This window comes from Oncorhynchus keta, chromosome 30 (genome assembly GCF_023373465.1).
Source record: "Oncorhynchus keta strain PuntledgeMale-10-30-2019 chromosome 30, Oket_V2, whole genome shotgun sequence".
Classification (NCBI taxonomy): Eukaryota; Metazoa; Chordata; class Actinopteri; order Salmoniformes; family Salmonidae; genus Oncorhynchus; species Oncorhynchus keta.
The window spans coordinates 551,192-572,787 of record NC_068450.1 but is presented as its reverse complement, the minus strand read 5'-3'; the positions used below and the strand labels follow the sequence as shown (position 1 = coordinate 572,787).

The 21,596-nt window shown below is 51.0% G+C and overlaps 1 protein-coding gene and 1 long non-coding RNA gene across 6 annotated transcripts in view; one reads left to right on the top strand and one right to left on the bottom strand.

Moving 5' to 3' along the window:
- LOC127913785 (uncharacterized) overlaps positions 1–21,596 on the top strand; it is a 304,311-nt gene that overhangs the window by 52,445 nt on the left and 230,270 nt on the right. The window lies entirely within an intron of this gene.
- Positions 15,746–21,596, bottom strand: part of LOC127913784 (vascular endothelial growth factor receptor 3-like) — a 245,609-nt gene continuing 239,758 nt past the window's right edge. Inside the window, 3 exon segments of the mRNA XM_052487050.1 lie at positions 15,746–15,942; positions 17,090–17,166; positions 17,460–17,592. Coding sequence (XP_052343010.1) covers positions 15,750–15,942; positions 17,090–17,166; positions 17,460–17,592 — 403 coding nt within the window. The 3' untranslated portion in view covers positions 15,746–15,749.

Genomic DNA, 21,596 nt, shown 5'->3' with positions numbered 1-21,596 from the left:
GACCTCTCCAGTTACCCAGAGAGACACCTGTTAAATGATTGGCCACCCGTGTTACCCAGAGAGACACCTGTTAAATGATTGGCCGCTCCGTGTTACCCAGAGAGACACCTGTTAAATGATTGGCCACTCCGTGTTACCCAGAGAGACACCAGTTAAATGATTGGCCACTCCGTGTTACCCAGAGAGACACCTGTTAAATGATTGGCCACCCGTGTTACCCAGAGAGACACCTGTTAAATGATTGACCTCTCCAGTTACCCAGAGAGACACCTGTTAAATGATTGGCCACTCCGTGTTACCCAGAGAGACACCTGTTAAATGATTGGCCACTCCGTGTTACCCAGAGAGACACCTGTTAAATGATTGGCCACTCCGTGTTACCCAGAGAGACACCAGTTAAATGATTGGCCACTCCGTGTTACCCAGAGAGACACCTGTTAAATGATTGGCCACTCCGTGTTACCCAGAGAGACACCAGTTAAATGATTGGCCACTCCGTGTTACCCAGAGAGACACCAGTTAAATGATTGGCCACTCCGTGTTACCCAGAGAGACACCAGTTAAATGATTGGCCACTCCGTGTTACCCAGAGAGACACCTGTTAAATGATTGGCCACTCCAGTTACCCAGAGAGACACCTGTTAAATGATTGGCCGCTCCAGTTACCCAGAGAGACACCTGTTAAATGATTGGCCGCTCCAGTTACCCAGAGAGACACCTGTTAAATGATTGGCCGCTCCGTGTTACCCAGAGAGACACCAGTTAAATGATTGGCCACTCCGTGTTACCCAGAGAGACACCTGTTAAATGATTGGCCACTCCAGTTACCCAGAGAGACACCAGTTAAATGATTGGCCACTCCGTGTTACCCAGAGAGACACCTGTTAAATGATTGGCCACTCCAGTTACCCAGAGAGACACCTGTTAAATGATTGGCCGCTCCGTGTTACCCAGAGAGACACCTGTTAAATGATTGGCCGCTCCGTGTTACCCAGAGAGACACCTGTTAAATGATTGGCCGCTCCGTGTTACCCAGAGAGACACCTGTTAAATGATTGGCCACTCCGTGTTACCCAGAGAGACACCTGTTAAATGATTGGCCACCCGTGTTACCCAGAGAGACACCTGTTAAATGATTGGCCACTCCGTGTTACCCAGAGAGACACCTGTTAAATGATTGGCCACCCGTGTTACCCAGAGAGACACCTGTTAAATGATTGGCCACTCCGTGTTACCCAGAGAGACACCTGTTAAATGATTGGCCACTCCGTGTTACCCAGAGAGACACCTGTTAAATGATTGATTGTTACCCAGAGAGACCCTGTTAAATGATTGGCCGTGTTACCCAGAGAGACACCTGTTAAATGATTGGCCACTCCGTGTTACCCAGAGAGACACCTGTTAAATGATTGGCCACTCCGTGTTACCCAGAGAGACACCTGTTAAATGATTGGCCACAGAGAGACCTGTTAAATGATTGGCCTCCGTGTTACCCAGAGAGACACCTGTTAAATGATTGGCCACTCCAGTTACCCAGAGAGACACCTGTTAAATGATTGGCCGCTCCGTGTTACCCAGAGAGACACCTGTTAAATGATTGGCCACTCCGTGTTACCCAGAGAGACACCTGTTAAATGATTGGCCGCTCCGTGTTACCCAGAGAGACACCTGTTAAATGATTGGCCACTCCGTGTTACCCAGAGAGACACCTGTTAAATGATTGGCCACTCCGTGTTACCCAGAGAGACACCTGTTAAATGATTGGCCACTCCGTGTTACCCAGAGAGACACCTGTTAAATGATTGGCCGCTCCAGTTACCCAGAGAGACACCTGTTAAATGATTGGCCGCTCCGTGTTACCCAGAGAGACACCTGTTAAATGATTGGCCACTCCGTGTTACCCAGAGAGACACCTGTTAAATGATTGGCCACTCCGTGTTACCCAGAGAGACACCTGTTAAATGATTGGCCACTCCGTGTTACCCAGAGAGACACCTGTTAAATGATTGGCCACTCCGTGTTACCCAGAGAGACACCTGTTAAATGATTGGCCGCTCCAGTTACCCAGAGAGACACCTGTTAAATGATTGGCCGCTCCGTGTTACCCAGAGAGACACCTGTTAAATGATTGGCCACTCCGTGTTACCCAGAGAGACACCTGTTAAATGATTGGCCACTCCGTGTTACCCAGAGAGACACCTGTTAAATGATTGGCCACTCCGTGTTACCCAGAGAGACACCTGTTAAATGATTGGCCTCTCCAGTTAAATGATTGGCCCAGAGAGACACCTGTTAAATGATTGGCCACTCCAGTTACCCAGAGAGACACCTGTTAAATGATTGGCCGCTCCGTGTTACCCAGAGAGACACCTGTTAAATGATTGGCCGTCCGAGAGACACCTGTTAAATGATTGGCCACCCAGAGAGACACCTGTTAAATGATTGGCCACTCCGTGTTACCCAGAGAGACACCTGTTAAATGATTGGCCGTTACCCAGTGTTAAATGATTGGCCCAGAGAGACACCTGTTAAATGATTGGCCACTCCGTGTTACCCAGAGAGACACCTGTTAAATGATTGGCCGCTCCGTGTTACCCAGAGAGACACCTGTTAAATGATTGGCCACTCCAGTGTTAAATGATTGGCCAGAGAGACACCTGTTAAATGATTGGCCACTCCGTGTTACCCAGAGACACCTGTTAAATGATTGGCCACTCCGTGTTACCCAGAGAGACACCTGTTAAATGATTGGCCACTCCGTGTTACCCAGAGAGACACCTGTTAAATGATTGGCCCTCCGTGTTACCCAGAGAGACACCTGTTAAATGATTGGCCGCTCCGTGTTACCCAGAGAGACACCTGTTAAATGATTGTGCCGAGAGACACCTGTTAAATGATTACCCTCCGTGAGAGACACCTGTTAAATGATTGGCCACTCCGTGTTACCCAGAGAGACACCTGTTAAATGATTGGCCACTCCGTGTTACCCAGAGAGACACCTGTTAAATGATTGGCCACTCCGTGTTACCCAGAGAGACACCTGTTAAATGATTGGCCACTCCGTGTTACCCAGAGAGACACCTGTTAAATGATTGGCCGCTCCGTGTTACCCAGAGAGACACCTGTTAAATGATTGGCCGCTCCGTGTTACCCAGAGAGACACCTGTTAAATGATTGGCCACTCCGTGTTACCCAGAGAGACACCTGTTAAATGATTGGCCACTCCGTGTTACCCAGAGAGACACCTGTTAAATGATTGGCCACTCCGTGTTACCCAGAGAGACACCTGTTAAATGATTGGCCGCTCCGTGTTACCCAGAGAGACACCTGTTAAATGATTGGCCACTCCGTGTTACCCAGAGAGACACCTGTTAAATGATTGGCCACTCCGTGTTACCCAGAGAGACACCTGTTAAATGATTGGCCGCTCCGTGTTACCCAGAGAGACACCTGTTAAATGATTGGCCACTCCGTGTTACCCAGAGAGACACCTGTTAAATGATTGGCCACTCCGTGTTACCCAGAGAGACACCTGTTAAATGATTGGCCACTCCGTGTTACCCAGAGAGACACCTGTTAAATGATTGGCCAGTGTTACCCAGAGAGACACCTGTTAAATGATTGGCCGCTCCGTGTTACCCAGAGAGACACCTGTTAAATGATTGGCCACTCCGTGTACCCAGAGAGACACCTGTTAAATGATTGGCCACTCCGTGTTACCCAGAGAGACACCTGTTAAATGATTGGCCACTCCGTGTTACCCAGAGAGACACCTGTTAAATGATTGGCCACTCCGTGTTACCCAGAGAGACACCTGTTAAATGATTGGCCAGAGACACCTGTTAAATGATTGGCCACCCAGAGAGACACCTGTTAAATGATTGGCCACTCCGTGTTACCCAGAGAGACACCTGTTAAATGATTGGCCGCTCCGTGTTACCCAGAGAGACACCTGTTAAATGATTGGCCGCTCCGTGTTACCCAGAGAGACACCTGTTAAATGATTGGCCACTCCGTGTTACCCAGAGAGACACCTGTTAAATGATTGGCCACTCCGTGTTACCCAGAGAGACACCTGTTAAATGATTGGCCGCTCCGTGTTACCCAGAGAGACACCTGTTAAATGATTGGCCACTCCGTGTTACCCAGAGAGACACCTGTTAAATGATTGGCCGCTCCGTGTTACCCAGAGAGACACCTGTTAAATGATTGGCCGCCCGTGTTACCCAGAGAGACACCTGTTAAATGATTGGCCCAGAGAGACACCTGTTAAATGATTGGCCGTGTTACCCAGAGAGACACCTGTTAAATGATTGGCCACTCCGTGTTACCCAGAGAGACACCTGTTAAATGATTGGCCGCTCCGTGTTACCCAGAGAGACACCTGTTAAATGATTGGCCACTCCGTGTTACCCAGAGAGACACCTGTTAAATGATTGGCCGCTCCGTGTACCCAGAGAGACACCTGTTAAATGATTGGCCGCTCCGTGTTACCCAGAGAGACACCTGTTAAATGATTGGCCGCTCCGTGTTACCCAGAGAGACACCTGTTAAATGATTGGCCACTCCGTGTTACCCAGAGAGACACCTGTTAAATGATTGGCCGCTCCGTGTTACCCAGAGAGACACCTGTTAAATGATTGGCCGCTCCGTGTTACCCAGAGAGACACCTGTTAAATGATTGGCCACTCCGTGTTACCCAGAGAGACACCTGTTAAATGATTGGCCGCTCCGTGTTACCCAGAGAGACACCTGTTAAATGATTGGCCTATGTTACCCAGAGACACCTGTTAAATGATTGGCCGCCCGTGTTACCCAGAGAGACACCTGTTAAATGATTGGCCGCTCCGTGTTACCCAGAGAGACACCTGTTAAATGATTGGCCACTCCGTGTTACCCAGAGAGACACCTGTTAAATGATTGGCCGCTCCGTGTTACCCAGAGAGACACCTGTTAAATGATTGGCCGCTCCGTGTTACCCAGAGAGACACCTGTTAAATGATTGGCCACTCCGTGTTACCCAGAGAGACACCTGTTAAATGATTGGCCGCTCCGTGTTACCCAGAGAGACACCTGTTAAATGATTGGCCACTCCGTGTTACCCAGAGAGACACCTGTTAAATGATTGGCCGCTCCGTGTTACCCAGAGAGACACCTGTTAAATGATTGGCCGCTCCGTGTTACCCAGAGAGACACCTGTTAAATGATTGGCCGCTCCGTGTTACCCAGAGAGACACCTGTTAAATGATTGGCCGCTCCGTGTTACCCAGAGAGACACCTGTTAAATGATTGGCCTCTCCAGTTACCCAGAGAGACACCTGTTAAATGATTGGCCGCTCCGTGTTACCCAGAGAGACACCTGTTAAATGATTGGCCGCTCCGTGTTACCCAGAGAGACACCTGTTAAATGATTGGCCGCTTACCGTGTTAAATGATTGGCCTCCGTGTTAGAGAGACACCTGTTAAATGATTGGCCGCTCCGTGTTACCCAGAGAGACACCTGTTAAATGATTGGCCTCTCCGTGTTACCCAGAGAGACACCTGTTAAATGATTGGCCGCTCCCTGTGTTGGCCTCCAGTTACCCAGAGAGACACCTGTTAAATGATTGGCCGCTCCGTGTTACCCAGAGACACCTGTTAAATGATTGGCCCAGAGAGACACCGTGTTACCACCAGACCCAGAGAGACACCTGTTAAATGATTGGCACTCCGTGTTACCCAGAGAGACACCAGTTAAATGATTGGCCACTCCGTGTTACCCAGAGAGACACCAGTTAAATGATTGGCCACTCCGTGTTACCCAGAGAGACACCAGTTAAATGATTGGCCACTCCGTGTTACCCAGAGGTGATTTTAATAAAGAGAAGTGAAATAAACAATAAAAATGAGCAGTAAACATTACACTCACAGAAGTTCCAAAAGAACAGAGACATTTCAAATGTCATATTATGTCTTTATACGGTGTTGTAATGAAGTGCAAATAGTTACAGTAAAGGGAAAATAAACATATATAAATATGTATTTACAATGGTGTTTGTTCTTCACTGGTTGCCCTTTTCTGGTGGCATCAGGTCACACATCTTGCTGCTGTGATGTCACACTGTGGAATTTCACCCTGTAGATATGGGAGTTTATCAAGATTGGGTTTGTTTTCAAATTCTTTGTGGATCTGTGTGATCTGGGGGAAATATGTCTCTCTAATATGGTCATACATTGGGCAGGAGGTTAGGAAGTGCAGCTCAGTTTCCACCTCATTTTGTGGGCAGTGAGCACATAGCCTGTCTTCTCTTGAGAGCCTATAATAACATTACATATTGTAACCGACCAGTAAACATGTCTTCTCTCTCTCTGTCCCGCCCCTACAGGAGTACGTAGCCTATAGCCACACAGGAATGATTATCCCAGCTATCTGGTATCGCTATGACCTCAGTCCAATCACAGTCAAGTACACAGAGAAGAGACAACCCCTCTACCGGTTCATAACTACGGTAAGTTACCTTTAAGTTATCCTAACCCCTAACCCTTAACCCTATCCCTAACCCCTAACCCCTAACCCCTTAACCCCTAGCCCTAACCCTTAACCCTTAACCCTTAACCCTAGCCCTAACCCTATCCCTAACCCCTAACCCTATCCCTAACCCTATCCCTAACCCCTAACCCCTAACCCTAGCTCTAACCCTTAACCCTATCCCTAACCCCTAACCCTTAACCCTAGCCCTAACCCTTAACCCTATCCCTAACCCCTAACCCCTAACCCTTAACCCTATCCCTAACCCCTAACCCTTAACCCTAAACCCTAACCCCTAACCCCTAACCCTTAACCCCTAACCCTAGCCCTACCCCTTAACCCTATCCCTAACCCCTAACCCTTAACCCTATCCCTAACCCCTAACCCCTAACCCTAGCCCTAACCCTTAACCCTATCCCTAACCCCTAACCCCTAACCCTAGCCCTAACCCTTAACCCTATCCCTAACCCCTAACCCTTAACCCCTAACCCTAGCCCTAACCCTTAACCCTATCCCTAACCCCTAACCCTAACCCTAACCCTTAACCCTATCCCTAACCCCTAACCCCTAACCCTTAACCCTAGCCCTAACCCTTAACCCTATCCCTAACCCCTAACCCTAACCCTAACCCTTAACCCTATCCCTAACCCCTAACCCCTAACCCTTAACCCTACCCCTACCCCCTAACCCCTAACCCTAGCCCTAACCCTTAACCCTATCCCTAACCCCTAACCCTAGCCCTAACCCTTAACCCTATCCCTAACCCCTAACCCTTAACCCTATCCCTAACCCCTAACCCTAGCCCTAACCCTTAACCCTATCCCTAACCCCTAACCCTAACCCTAACCTAGCCCTAACCCTTAACCCTACCCCTAACCCTAGCCCTAACCCTTAACCCTATCCCTAACCCCTAACCCCTAACCCTTAACCCTAGCCCTAACCCTTAACCCTACCCCTAACCCCTAACCCCTAACCCTAGCCCTAGCCTAACCCTTAACCCTTAACCCTATCCCTAACCCCTAACCCCTAACCCTAGCCCTAACCCTTAACCCTATCCCTAACCCCTAACCCTAGCCCTAACCCTTAACCCTATCCCTAACCCCTAACCCTTAACCCTAGCCCTAACCCTTAACCCTACCCCTAACCCCTAACCCCTAACCCTAGCCCTAACCCTTAACCCTATCCCTAACCCCTAACCCTTAACCCTACCCCTAACCCTAACCCCTAACCCTAGCCCTAACCCTTAACCCTATCCCTAACCCCTAACCCTTAACCCTAGCCCTAACCCTTAACCCTATCCCTAACCCCTAACCCCTAACCCTAGCCCTAACCCTTAACCCTAACCCTTAACCCTTTACTGCTAACCCTAGCTTCATGTCCAAGTCCCGGTTAAACCCTGACCTCTCCCCCCTCTCCCCTCCAGATCTGTGCCATCACAGTGGGACGTTCACAGGCATCATAGACTCCTGTATATTCACAGCCTCCGAGGCCTGGAAGGAGATCCAGATAGGAAATATGTTCTGAGGACGTATCACTACGCTGTCCCGAGGACGTATCACTACGCTGTCCTGATGACGTGTCACTACGCTGTCCCGAGGACGTGTCACTACGCTGTCCCGAGGACGTGTCACTACGCTGTCCCGAGGACGTGTCACTACGCTGTCCCGAGGACGTGTCACTACGCTGTCCCGAGGACGTGTCACTACGCTGTCCCGAGGACGTGTCACTACGCTGTCCCGAGGACGTGTCACTACGCTGTCCCGAGGACATATCACTACGCTGTCCCGAGGACCTGTCACTACGCTGTCCCGAGGACGTGTCACTACGCTGTCCCGAGGACCTGTCACTACGCTGTCCCGAGGACGTATCACTACGCTGTCCCGAGGACCTATCACTACGCTGTCCCGAGGACGTGTCACTACGCTGTCCCGAGGACGTGTCACTACGCTGTCCCGAGGACGTGTCACTACGCTGTCCCGAGGACGTGTCACTACGCTGTCCCGAGGACGTATCACTACGCTGTCCCGAGGACGTATCACTACGCTGTCCCGAGGACGTATCACTACGCTGTCCCGAGGACGTATCACTACGCTGTCCCGAGGACGTGTCACTACGCTGTCCCGAGGACATATCACTACGCTGTCCCGAGGACGTATCACTACGCTGTCCCGAGGACGTGTCACTACGCTGTCCCGAGGACGTGTCACTACGCTGTCCCGAGGACGTGTCACTACGCTGTCCCGAGGACGTATCACTACGCTGTCCCGAGGACATATCACTACGCTGTCCCGAGGACGTATCACTACGCTGTCCCGAGGACGTGTCACTACGCTGTCCAGAGGATGTGTTTCTAGCATACAGAAGGGTGCATCTCAATAGTCTACAGGCCTCCTCTCCTAGAACAATAATAATATATACCTTTTAGCTGACAGTCTTTTCCAAAGCATTCATGGTACACATTTTCTTTATGGGAGGCCCCAACGGGAATCGAACCCACCATCCTGGTATTAGAAGTGCCATGCTCTACCCACTGAGGCATACATTCCTTCATCTGTCAGAGCAGATTAAGGAAAGGAGACAAGGAGACAAGGCTTTATACAATTGAGATCGAGACTGGCATTATATTTCCCCGTACGACAATGGGATGGTCGACTGTAGGAACATCACAAGTTGTGCCTTTAGGTTTGTGAAGCCCATGTCGTGTCTCACAAATGTAAATCAAGTCTTTTCAGCGTTCTGTAAATGTTGTAATCTTATTGTCATTTCTTAATGCTGAATCTGTGACGGTATTGGCTGAATTATAGACCAGCAACAACGTTGCCAATCAGTGGTCAGTGTTTTCTGCCCCGCCTCCACTCCTTTTTTCTAGAATGTTTCCCAAAATGCATTGTGACTGACCGTACTGTCTGTTCAGTGTCTCATCCTTCAGTTCTGACATTGTTGTTGCTTCCATCCATTTTGTTTTTCTTTCTGGAACATTTTTAAAGGATTCGGATGTCTTATTTTGGCCAAAAAGAATAGTCGCTTCTTAGTTTCGTATTATATTTGACACTGTCTGTATGTAAATGTGTTCTTTTGATTTGAAACAATTCGGTATTATCCGTTTGGCCTTGTTGCTGTGGGAAGGGAGGGAACTGTTTTTAGTTAGGGTGACATTTGGGATATAGCCCTTCCATCGCCAATGTAGTGCACTACACAGGGAATAGGGTGACATTTGGGATATAGCCCTTCTATCGCCAATGTAGTGCATGGCTTTTAGACAAGGGCCCATAAAGCTATCATCAAAGTAGTGCACTACACAGGGAATAGGGTGCCATTTGGGAATCCCGTCAAGATGTTCTTTATCAATGCTCTCATCGCTACCATGCCAACTCAGATGAATGCCATTGAAGTCTTTGTTAAAACTGGTATTTCTGGACGAGGTCAGACGTGTTCCTGGTTATGAAAGAATCCGATGACATCACTGAAACAACCCGTTGTACTACCAGTAAAGTTACCGTAGCAACCGCGGCGTTCTAGTTCCTACTTTCTCATGACAACAGACAAGCACTGCCCTCAGACTATTCAGGCGCCTTCCTTTTAGAGACTGATCGAGTTACTCACTGTCCTTTACCCAATCGGCCTGGAATATTCCAAGCCAATGAAAACGTGTTGCATAAAACTGACACTTATTATTTTTTTTTTTAAACATTTTTTTTTATACAGACGTATGTATTTGTTTGGATTGACACTTTAGTGACTATAGTCCAGAACTGGAGCCCATTGTAGTTCTATAGGTCCAGACACAGAACTGGAGCCCATTGTAGTTCTATAGGTCCAGACACAGAACTGGAGCCCATTGTAGTTCTATAGGTCCAGACACAGAACTGGAGCCCATTGTAGTTCTATAGGTCCAGACACAGAACTGGAGCCCATTGTAGTTCTATAGGTCCAGACACAGAACTGGAGCCCATTGTAGTTCTATAGGTCCACTCACAGAACTGGAGCCCATTGTAGTTCTATAGGTCCACACACAGAACTGGAGCCCATTGTAGTTCTATAGGTCCAGACACAGAACTGGAGCCCATTGTAGTTCTATAGGTCCAGACACAGAACTGGAGCCCATTGTAGTTCTATAGGTCCAGACACAGAACTGGAGCCCATTGTAGTTCTATAGGTCCAGACACAGAACTGGAGCCCATTGTAGTTCTATAGGTCCACACACAGAACTGGAGCCCATTGTAGTTCTATAGGTCCACACACAGAACTGGAGCCCATTGTAGTTCTATAGGTCCAGACACAGAACTGGAGCCCATTGTAGTTCTATAGGTCCACACACAGAACTGGAGCCCATTGTAGTTCTATAGGTCCAGACACAGAACTGGAGCCCATTGTAGTTCTATAGGTCCAGACACAGAACTGGAGCCCATTGTAGTTCTATAGGTCCACACACAGAACTGGAGCCCATTGTAGTTCTATAGGTCCAGACACAGAACTGGAGCCCATTGTAGTTCTATAGGTCCAGACACAGAACTGGAGCCCATTGTAGTTCTATAGGTCCAGACACAGAACTGGAGCCCATTGTAGTTCTATAGGTCCAGACACAGAACTGGAGCCCATTGTAGTTCTATAGGTCCAGACACAGAACTGGAGCCCATTGTAGTTCTATAGGTCCACACACAGAACTGGAGCCCATTGTAGTTCTATAGGTCCACACACAGAACTGGAGCCCATTGTAGTTCTATAGGTCCACACACAGAACTGGAGCCCATTGTAGTTCTATAGGTCCACACACAGAACTGGAGCCCATTGTAGTTCTATAGGTCCAGACACAGAACTGGAGCCCATTGTAGTTCTATAGGTCCAGACACAGAACTGGAGCCCATTGTAGTTCTATAGGTCCACACACAGAACTGGAGCCCATTGTAGTTCTATAGGTCCACACACAGAACTGGAGCCCATTGTAGTTCTATAGGTCCAGACACAGAACTGGAGCCCATTGTAGTTCTATAGGTCCACACACAGAACTGGAGCCCATTGTAGTTCTATAGGTCCAGACACAGAACTGGAGCCCATTGTAGTTCTATAGGTCCACACACAGAACTGGAGCCCATTGTAGTTCTATAGGTCCACACACAGAACTGGAGCCCATTGTAGTTCTATAGGTCCAGACACAGAACTGGAGCCTATTGTAGTTCTATAGGTCCACACACAGAACTGGAGCCCATTGTAGTTCTATAGGTCCAGACACAGAACTGGAGCCCATTGTAGTTCTATAGGTCCACACACAGAACTGGAGCCCATTGTAGTTCTATAGGTCCAGACACAGAACTGGAGCCCATTGTAGTTCTATAGGTCCACACACAGAACTGGAGCCCATTGTAGTTCTATAGGTCCAGACACAGAACTGGAGCCCATTGTAGTTCTATAGGTCCAGACACAGAACTGGAGCCCATTGTAGTTCTATAGGTCCACACACAGAACTGGAGCCCATTGTAGTTCTATAGGTCCACACACAGAACTGGAGCCCATTGTAGTTCTATAGGTCCACACACAGAACTGGAGCCCATTGTAGTTCTATAGGTCCACACACAGAACTGGAGCCCATTGTAGTTCTATAGGTCCACACACAGAACTGGAGCCCATTGTAGTTCTATAGGTCCACACACAGAACTGGAGCCCATTGTAGTTCTATAGGTCCACACACAGAACTGGAGCCCATTGTAGTTCTATAGGTCCACACACAGAACTGGAGCCCATTGTAGTTCTATAGGTCCACACACAGAACTGGAGCCCATTGTAGTTCTATAGGTCCAGACACAGAACTGGAGCCCATTGTCGTTCTATAGGTCCACACACAGAACTGGAGCCCATTGTCGTTCTATAGGTCCACACACAGAACTGGAGCCCATTGTAGTTCTATAGGTCCACACACAGAACTGGAGCCCATTGTCGTTCTATAGGTCCACACACAGAACTGGAGCCCATTGTAGTTCTATAGGTCCATACACAGAACTGGAGCCCATTGTAGTTCTATAGGTCCAGACACAGAACTGGAGCCCATTGTAGTTCTATAGGTCCACACACAGAACTGGAGCCCATTGTCGTTCTATAGGTCCACACACAGAACTGGAGCCCATTGTAGTTCTATAGGTCCAGACACAGAACTGGAGCCCATTGTAGTTCTATAGGTCCACACACAGAACTGGAGCCCATTTTAGTTCTATAGGTCCACACACAGAACTGGAGCCCATTGTAGTTCTATAGGTCCACACACAGAACTGGAGCCCATTGTAGTTCTATAGGTCCACACACAGAACTGGAGCCCATTGTAGTTCTATAGGTCCACACACAGAACTGGAGCCCATTGTAGTTCTATAGGTCCACACACAGAACTGGAGCCCATTGTAGTTCTATAGGTCCACACACAGAACTGGAGCCCATTGTAGTTCTATAGGTCCACACACAGAACTGGAGCCCATTGTAGTTCTATAGGTCCACACACAGAACTGGAGCCCATTGTAGTTCTATAGGTCCAGACACAGAACTGGAGCCCATTGTCGTTCTATAGGTCCACACACAGAACTGGAGCCCATTGTAGTTCTATAGGTCCACTCACAGAACTGGAGCCCATTGTAGTTCTATAGGTCCACACACAGAACTGGAGCCCATTGTAGTTCTATAGGTCCACACACAGAACTGGAGCCCATTGTAGTTCTATAGGTCCACACACAGAACTGGAGCCCATTGTAGTTCTATAGGTCCAGACACAGAACTGGAGCCCATTGTAGTTCTATAGGTCCACACACAGAACTGGAGCCCATTGTCGTTCTATAGGTCCAGACACAGAACTGGAGCCCATTGTAGTTCTATAGGTCCACACACAGAACTGGAGCCCACTGTAGTTCTATAGGTCCAGACACAGAACTGGAGCCCATTGTAGTTCTATAGGTCCAGACACAGAACTGGAGCCCATTGTAGTTCTATAGGTCCAGACACAGAACTGGAGCCCATTGTAGTTCTATAGGTCCAGACACAGAACTGGAGCCCATTGTAGTTCTATAGGTCCACTCTGCCGACGACTGGTAATGTTGACTTCAGATCCCTGATTCAGTCCACATGTAGCTAGCTGTGTCTGGGTTCAGCTCCCTGATTCAGGCCACATGTAGCTAGCTGTGTCTGGGTTCAGCTCCCTGATTCAGGCCACATGTAGCTAGCTGTGTCTGGGTTCAGCTCCCTGATTCAGTCCACATGTAGCTAGCTGTGTCTGGGTTCAGCTCCCTGATTCAGGCCACATGTAGCTAGCTGTGTCTGGGTTCAGCTCCCTGATTCAGGCCACATGTAGCTAGCTGTGTCTGGGTTCAGCTCCCTGATTCAGGCCACATGTAGCTAGCTGTGTCTGGGTTCAGCTCCCTGATTCAGGCCACATGTAGCTAGCTGTGTCTGGGTTCAGCTCCCTGATTCAGGCCACATGTAGCTAGCTGTGTCTGGGTTCAGCTCCCTGATTCAGGCCACATGTAGCTAGCTGTGTCTGGGTTCAGCTCCCTGATTCAGTCCACATGTAGCTAGCTGTGTCTGGGTTCAGCTCCCTGATTCAGGCCACATGTAGCTAGCTGTGTCTGGGTTCAGCTCCCTGATTCAGGCCACATGTAGCTAGCTGTGTCTGGGTTCAGCTCCCTGATTCAGGCCACATGTAGCTAGCTGTGTCTGGGTTCAGCTCCCTGATTCAGGCCACATGTAGCTAGCTGTGTCTGGGTTCAGCTCCCTGATTCAGGCCACATGTAGCTAGCTGTGTCTGGGTTCAGCTCCCTGATTCAGGCCACATGTAGCTAGCTGTGTCTGGGTTCAGCATCCTGATTCAGGCCACATGTAGCTAGCTGTGTCTGGTCTTCATATATTAATAATAATAATAACATATGCCATTTAGCAGACGCTTTTATCCAAAGTGACTTACAGTCATGTGTGCATACATTCTACGTATGGGTGGCCCTGGTTGAACCCACTACCCTGGCGTTACAAGCGCCATGCTCTACCAACTGAGCTACAGAAGGACATCTCTGGTCTTCATATATTACATCTCTGGTCTTCATTCATACATCCAGTCCATTCTCTGAACACTCCTCACTCTCCAGTGACCTAATCATGAGATGTACTAACAGATCAGACTCACATACTGTAATTTGGACACTTCCCATATCGCAATCATAATTATTATAAACAAAATAACATGGAGACATGACTAAAGAAGATATATTGCCTTTTTTATTTTCATATTTTTGTACAAATAAACAAAAGAAGCTTACTCTGTATAAAAGATACAAATCTGAACTGTGGTTGATATAAAAGACTTTGATTTTGACATACTACTGCCACCCAGTGGTTGGATAGAGAACTGCAGGCACAGGCGGCTCAGTCCAATATGGGCCACTAGGCCATGACACACAGGGAATTGAGTATACTACAACATACTCCCAACCCTTGTGGCTAGCAAGATTGGAATCCAAAATTAATATGGCTACTTTCTTGAAAAATAGTGAAGCAGCAATATTCAGTTAGGATTCCAAACTGTTAGAACCCACTGTAGTCAATCACAGGTTGGAGGGGGAGGGGCTAGCCCACTGAGATAATGATGACATCACAGGTTGGTAGGGGAGGGGCTAACCCACTGAGATAATGATGACATCATAGGTTGGAGGGGGAGGGGCTAGCTCACTGAGATGATGATAATGATGACATTGGAGGGGGAGGGGCTAGCCCACTGAGATGATGATGATAATAATGATATCACAGGTTGGAGGGGGAGGGGCTAGCCCACTGAGATGATGATAATAATGACATCACAGGTTGGAGGGGGAGGGGCTAGCCCACTGAGATGATGATAATAATGACATCACAGGTTGGAGGGGGAGGGGCTAGCCCACTGAGATGATGATGATAATAATGATATCACAGGTTGGAGGGGAGGGGCTAGCCCACTGAGATTATGATAATAATGACATCACAGGTTGGAGGGGGGGGGGCTAGCCCACTGAGATGATGATAATAATGACATCACAGGTTGGAGGGGGAGGGGCTAGCCCACTGAGATGATGATAATAATGACATCACAGGTTGGAGGGGGAGGGGTTAGCCCACTGAGATGATGATAATAATGACATCACAGGTTGGAGGGGGAGGGGTTAGCCCACTGAGATGATGATAATAATGACATCACAGGTTGGAGGGGCGGGGGCTAGCCCACTGAGATGATGATAATGAGACATCACAGGTTGGAGGATGCGAGGCAGCGTGTATCATCAGGGGAGGAGAAGAAGTCCAGGACCCTGCCCTCCTCTGACAGCTGACCATACTCGTTGTTGTAAAAGGTCTGGCCAGAGAGCTGGGAGAGGAAGGCTGGTCGGTGTCTGGAACTAACGGAGCTACCGCTGGACTCTACCACCAGGCGCTCTGTACTACTGGGGGGAGAGGAGAGGAGGGGAGAAGGAGGTGGGGGTAGAGGGGAGAGGGGAGGAGGTGGGAGAGGAGGGAAGGAGAGGAGCAGAGGTGGGAGAGGAGAGGATGGGGGAGAGGAGGGGAGGAGGTGGGAGAGGAGGGGAGGAGGTGGGAGAGGAGGGGAGGAGAGGAGGGGAGACAGCTGTTAGGATGATATGCTGTTGTTATTTTCGGACCATTTTTTTTCTTCAAAAAACAGACAGGGCCCACACAGACAGGACCCACACAGACAGGGCCCACACAGACAGGACCCACACAGACAGGACCCACACAGACAGGACCCACACAGACAGGACCCACACAGACAGGACCCACACAGACAGGGCCCACACAGACAGGACCCACACAGACAGGACCCACACAGACAGGACCCACACAGACAGGACCCACACAGACAGGACCCACACAGACAGGGCCCACACAGACAGGACCCACACAGACAGGACCCACACAGACAGGACCCACACAGACAGGACCCACACAGACAGGACCCACACAGACAGGGCCCACACAGACAGGACCCACACAGACAGGACCCACACAGACAGGACCCACACAGACAGGACCCACACAGATAGGACCCACACAGACAGGACCCACACAGACAGGACCCACACAGACAGGACCCACACAGACAGGGCCCACACAGACAGGACCCACACAGACAGGGCCCACACAGACAGGACCCACACAGACAGGACCCACACAGACAGGACCCACACAGACAGGACCCACACAGACAGGACCCACACAGACAGGACCCACACAGACAGGACCCACACAGACAGGACCCACACAGACAGGACCCACACAGACAGGGCCCACACAGACAGGACCCACACAGACAGGACCCACACAGACAGGACCCACACAGACAGGACCCACACAGACAGGACCCACACAGACAGGACCCACACAGACAGGACCCACACAGACAGGACCCACACAGACAGGACCCACACAGACAGGACCCACACAGACAGGGCCCACACAGACAGGGCCCACACAGACTGGACCCACACAGACAGGACCCACACAGACAGGACACACACAGACAGACATGCGCCTTGTCATTTTAAGGGCATGATATTATTGGTGTGTCAAACATACTTGGCTCCTCTGTGTTCGTGTTGGATCATGTCAAACTCCTCCGACGCCAGAACCATCCCACTGTCTGTCTGGTTGTCCTGGGGAGAGAACACAGCATCAGCATCACATTCAATAACGACAAGTCAAGGGCTTAGCATGTTGACCTGCTGAGGCAACTGGAGACCAGCTTGGATTGCTAAGCAACAGACAGGTATTAGACAGGACAGCCTCAGGAGAGATTTGACTAAATGTCACCAACTGTTTGACATTTGAATAGAGCAATGATAGAGAGAGATGAAGAGAGATGAAGAGATGCAATGATAGAGAGAGATGAAGATATGCAATGATAGAGAGAGATGAAGGGATGGAGAGAGAGTGCAGGATAGCTTACTCCGTTGTTGTGGGTTTTATACCAGGCCGTTTCCATTGGTAGCTCCTCAAACGTCTTGACTCTGGGTTGGCATGACGACAGCTTCGACGGCCCCACGAACACACAGCCAGCGAAGGGCACACAGTTATAATACCTGCCAAACACACACACACACACATTACCCCTATGTTATGTATACCTGTTGAGTGAGGACCCCAGGAAGAGTAGCTGTTGAGTGAGGACCTCAGAGGACCCCAGAGGACCCCAGAGGACCCCAGGAAGAGTAGCTGTTGAGTGAGGACCCCAGAGGACTCCAGAGGACCCCAGAGGACCTCAGGAAGAGTAGCTGTTGAGTGAGGACCTCAGAGGACCCCAGGAAGAGAAGTTGTTGAGTGAAGACCTCAGAGGACCCCAGAGGACCCCAGAGGACCCCAGGAAGAGTAGCTGTTGAGTGAGGACCCCAGAGGACCCCAGAGGACCCCAGAGGACCCCAGGAAGAGTAGCTGTTGAGTGAGGACCTCAGAGGACCCCAGAGGACCCCAGGAAGAGTAGCTGTTGAGTGAGGACCCCAGAGGACCCCAGAGGACCCCAGGAAGAGTAGCTGTTGAGTGAGGACCCCAGAGGACCCCAGGAAGAGTAGCTGTTGAGTGAGGACCCCAGAGGACCCCAGAGGACCCCAGAGGACCCCAGGAAGAGTAGCTGTTGAGTGAGGACCTCAGAGGACCCCAGGAAGAGTAGCTGTTGAGTGAGGACCCCAGAGGACCCCAGAGGACCCCAGAGGACCCCAGGAAGAGTAGCTGTTGAGTGAGGACCTCAGAGGACCCCAGAGGACCCCAAAGGACCCCAGGAAGAGTAGCTGTTGAGTGAGGACCCCAAGAAGAGTAGCTGTTGAGTGAGGACCTCAGAGGACCCCAGGAAGAGTAGATGTTGAGTGAGGACCTCAGAGGACCCCAGAGGACCCCAGGAAGAGTAGCTGTTGAGTGAGGACCCCAGAGGACCCCAGAGGACCCCAGAGGACCCCAGGAAGAGTAGCTGTTGAGTGAGGACCTCAGAGGACCCCAGAGGACCCCAGGAAGAGTAGCTGTTGAGTGAGGACCCCAGAGGACCCCAGAGGACCCCAGGAAGAGTAGCTGTTGAGTGAGGACCCCAGAGGACCCCAGAGGACCCCAGGGAGAGTAGCTGTTGAGTGAGGACCCCAGAGGACCCCAGAGGACCCCAGGAAGAGTAGCTGTTGAGTGAGGACCCCAGAGGACCCCAGGGACCCCAGGAAGAGTAGCTGTTGAGTGAGGACCCCAGAGGACCCCAGGAAGAGTAGCTGTTGAGTGAGGATCTCAGAGGACCCCAGAGGACCCCAGGAAGAGTAGCTGTTGAGTGAGGACCTCAGAGGACCCCAGGGAGAGTAGCTGTTGAGTGAGGACCTCAGAGGACCCCAGAGGACCCCAGGAAGAGTAGCTGTTGAGTGAGGACCCCAGAGGACCCCAGAGGACCCCAGGGAGAGTAGCTGTTGAGTGAGGACCCCAGAGGACCCCAGAGGACCCCAGGAAGAGTAGCTGTTGAGTGAGGACCCCAGAGGACCCCAGAGGACCCCAGGAAGAGTAGCTGTTGAGTGAGGACCTCAGAGGACCCCAGGAAGAGTAGCTGTTGAGTGAGGACCTCAGAGGACCCCAGAGGACCCCAGGAAGAGTAGCTGTTGAGTGAGGACCCCAGAGGACCCCAGAGGACCCCAGGAAGAGTAGCTGTTGAGTGAGGACCCCAGAGGACCCCAGGAAGAGTAGCTGTTGAGTGAGGACCCCAGAGGACCCCAGAGGACCCCAGGAAGAGTAGCTGTTGAGTGAGGACCTCAGAGGACCCCAGAGGACCCCAGAGGACCCCAGGAAGAGTAGCTGTTGAGTGAGGACCCCAGGAAGAGTAGGGACCTCAGAGGACCCCAGGAGAGTAGTTGTTGAGTGAGGACCTCAGAGGACCCCAGAGGACCCCAGGAAGAGTAGCTGTTGGATGAGGACCTCAGAGGACCCCAGAGGACCCCAGGAAGAGTAGCTGTTGAGTGAGGACCCCAGAGGACCCCAGAGGACCCCAGGAAGAGTAGCTGTTGAGTGAGGACCTCAGAGGACCCCAGGAAGAGTAGCTGTTGAGTGAAGACCTCAGAGGACCCCAGAGGACCCCAGGAAGAGTAGCTGTTGAGTGAAGACCTCAGAGGACCCCAGGAAGAGTAACTGTTGAGTGAGGACCTCAGAGGACCCCAGGAAGAGAAGTTGTTGAGTGACGACCTCAGAGGACCCCAGAGGACCCCAGGAAGAGTAGCTGTTGAGTGAGGACCCCAGAGGACCCCAGAGGACCCCAGGGAGAGTAGCTGTTGAGTGAGGACCTCAGAGGACCCCAGAGGACCCCAGGAAGAGTAGCTGTTGAGTGAGGACCCCAGAGGACCCCAGAGGACCCCAGAGGACCCCAGGAAGAGTAGCTGTTGAGTGAGGACCTCAGAGGACCCCAGAGGACCCCAGAGGACCCCAGGAAGAGTAGCTGTTGAGTGAGGACCTCAGAGGACCCCAGAGGACCCCAGGAAGAGTAGCTGTTGAGTGAGGACCCCAGGAAGAGTAGCTGTTGAGTGAGGACCTCAGAGGACCCCAGGAAGAGTAGCTGTTGAGTGAGGACCCCAGAGGACCCCAGAGGACCCCAGGAAGAGTAGCTGTTGGATGAGGACCCAGAGGACCCCAGAGGACCCCAGGAAGAGTAGCTGTTGAGTGAGGACCTCAGAGGACCCCAGAGGACCCCAGGAAGAGTAGCTGTTGAGTGAGGACCTCAGAGGACCCCAGGAAGAGTAGCTGTTGAGTGAAGACCTCAGAGGACCCCAGAGGACCCCAGGAAGAGTAGCTGTTGAGTGAAGACCTCAGAGGACCCCAGGAAGAGTAACTGTTGAGTGAGGACCTCAGAGGACCCCAGGAAGAGAAGTTGTTGAGTGACGACCTCAGAGGACCCCAGAGGACCCCAGGAAGAGTAGCTGTTGGGTGAGGACCTCAGAGGACCCCAGAGGACCCCAGGAGAGTAGCTGTTGAGTGAGGACCTCAGAGGACCCCAGAGGACCCCAGGAAGAGTAGCTGTTGAGTGAGGACCCCAGAGGACCCCAGAGGACCCCAGGAAGAGTAGCTGTTGAGTGAGGACCCCAGAGGACCCCAGGAAGAGTAGCTGTTGAGGACCTGAGGACCCCAGAGGACCCCAGAGGACCCCAGGAAGAGTAGCTGTTGAGTGAGGACCTCAGAGGACCCCAGAGGACCCCAAAGGAGGAAGAGTAGCTGTTGAGTGAGGACCCCAGGAAGAGTAGCTGTTGAGTGAGGACCTCAGAGGACCCCAGGAAGAGTAGCTGTTGAGTGAGGACCCCAGAGGACCCCAGGGACCCCAGGAAGAGTAGCTGTTGAGTGAGGACCTCAGAGGACCCTAGAGGACCCCAGAGGACCCCAGGAAGAGTAGCTGTTGAGTGAGGACCCCAGAGGACCCCAGAGGACACCAGGAAGAGTAGCAGTTGAGTGAATACCTCAGAGGACCCCAGGAAGAGTAGCTGTTGAGTGAATACCTCAGAGGACCCCAGGAAGAGTAGCCCCCAAAGGACCCCAGGAAGAGTAGCTGTTGAGTGAGGACCCCAGAGGACCCCAGGAAGAGTAGCTGTTGAGAGGACCCCAGAGGACCCCAGGAAGAGTAGCTGTCGAGTGAGGACCCCAGAGGACCCCAGGGAGAGTAGCTGTTGAGTGAGGACCCCAGAGGACCCCAGAGGACCCCAGAGGACCCCAGGAAGAGTAGCTGTTGAGTGAGGACCTCAGAGGACCCCAGGAAGAGTAGCTGTTGAGTGAGGACCTCAGAGGACGCCAGGAAGAGTAGCTGTTGAGTGAGGACCCCAGAGGACCCCAGAGGACCCCAGGGAGAGTAGCTGTTGAGTGAGGACCCCAGAGGACCCCAGAGGACCCCAGGAAGAGTAGCTGTTGAGTGAGGACCCCAGAGGACCCCAGGAAGAGTAGCTGTTGAGTGAGGACCCCAGAGGACCCCAGGAAGAAGTAGCTGTTGAGTGAAGACCTCAGAGGACCCCAGGAAGGTACCCTCAGAGGACCCCAGGAAGAGAAGTTGTTGAGTGAGGAGAACCCCAGGAAGCGTCTGTTGAGTGAGGACCCCAGA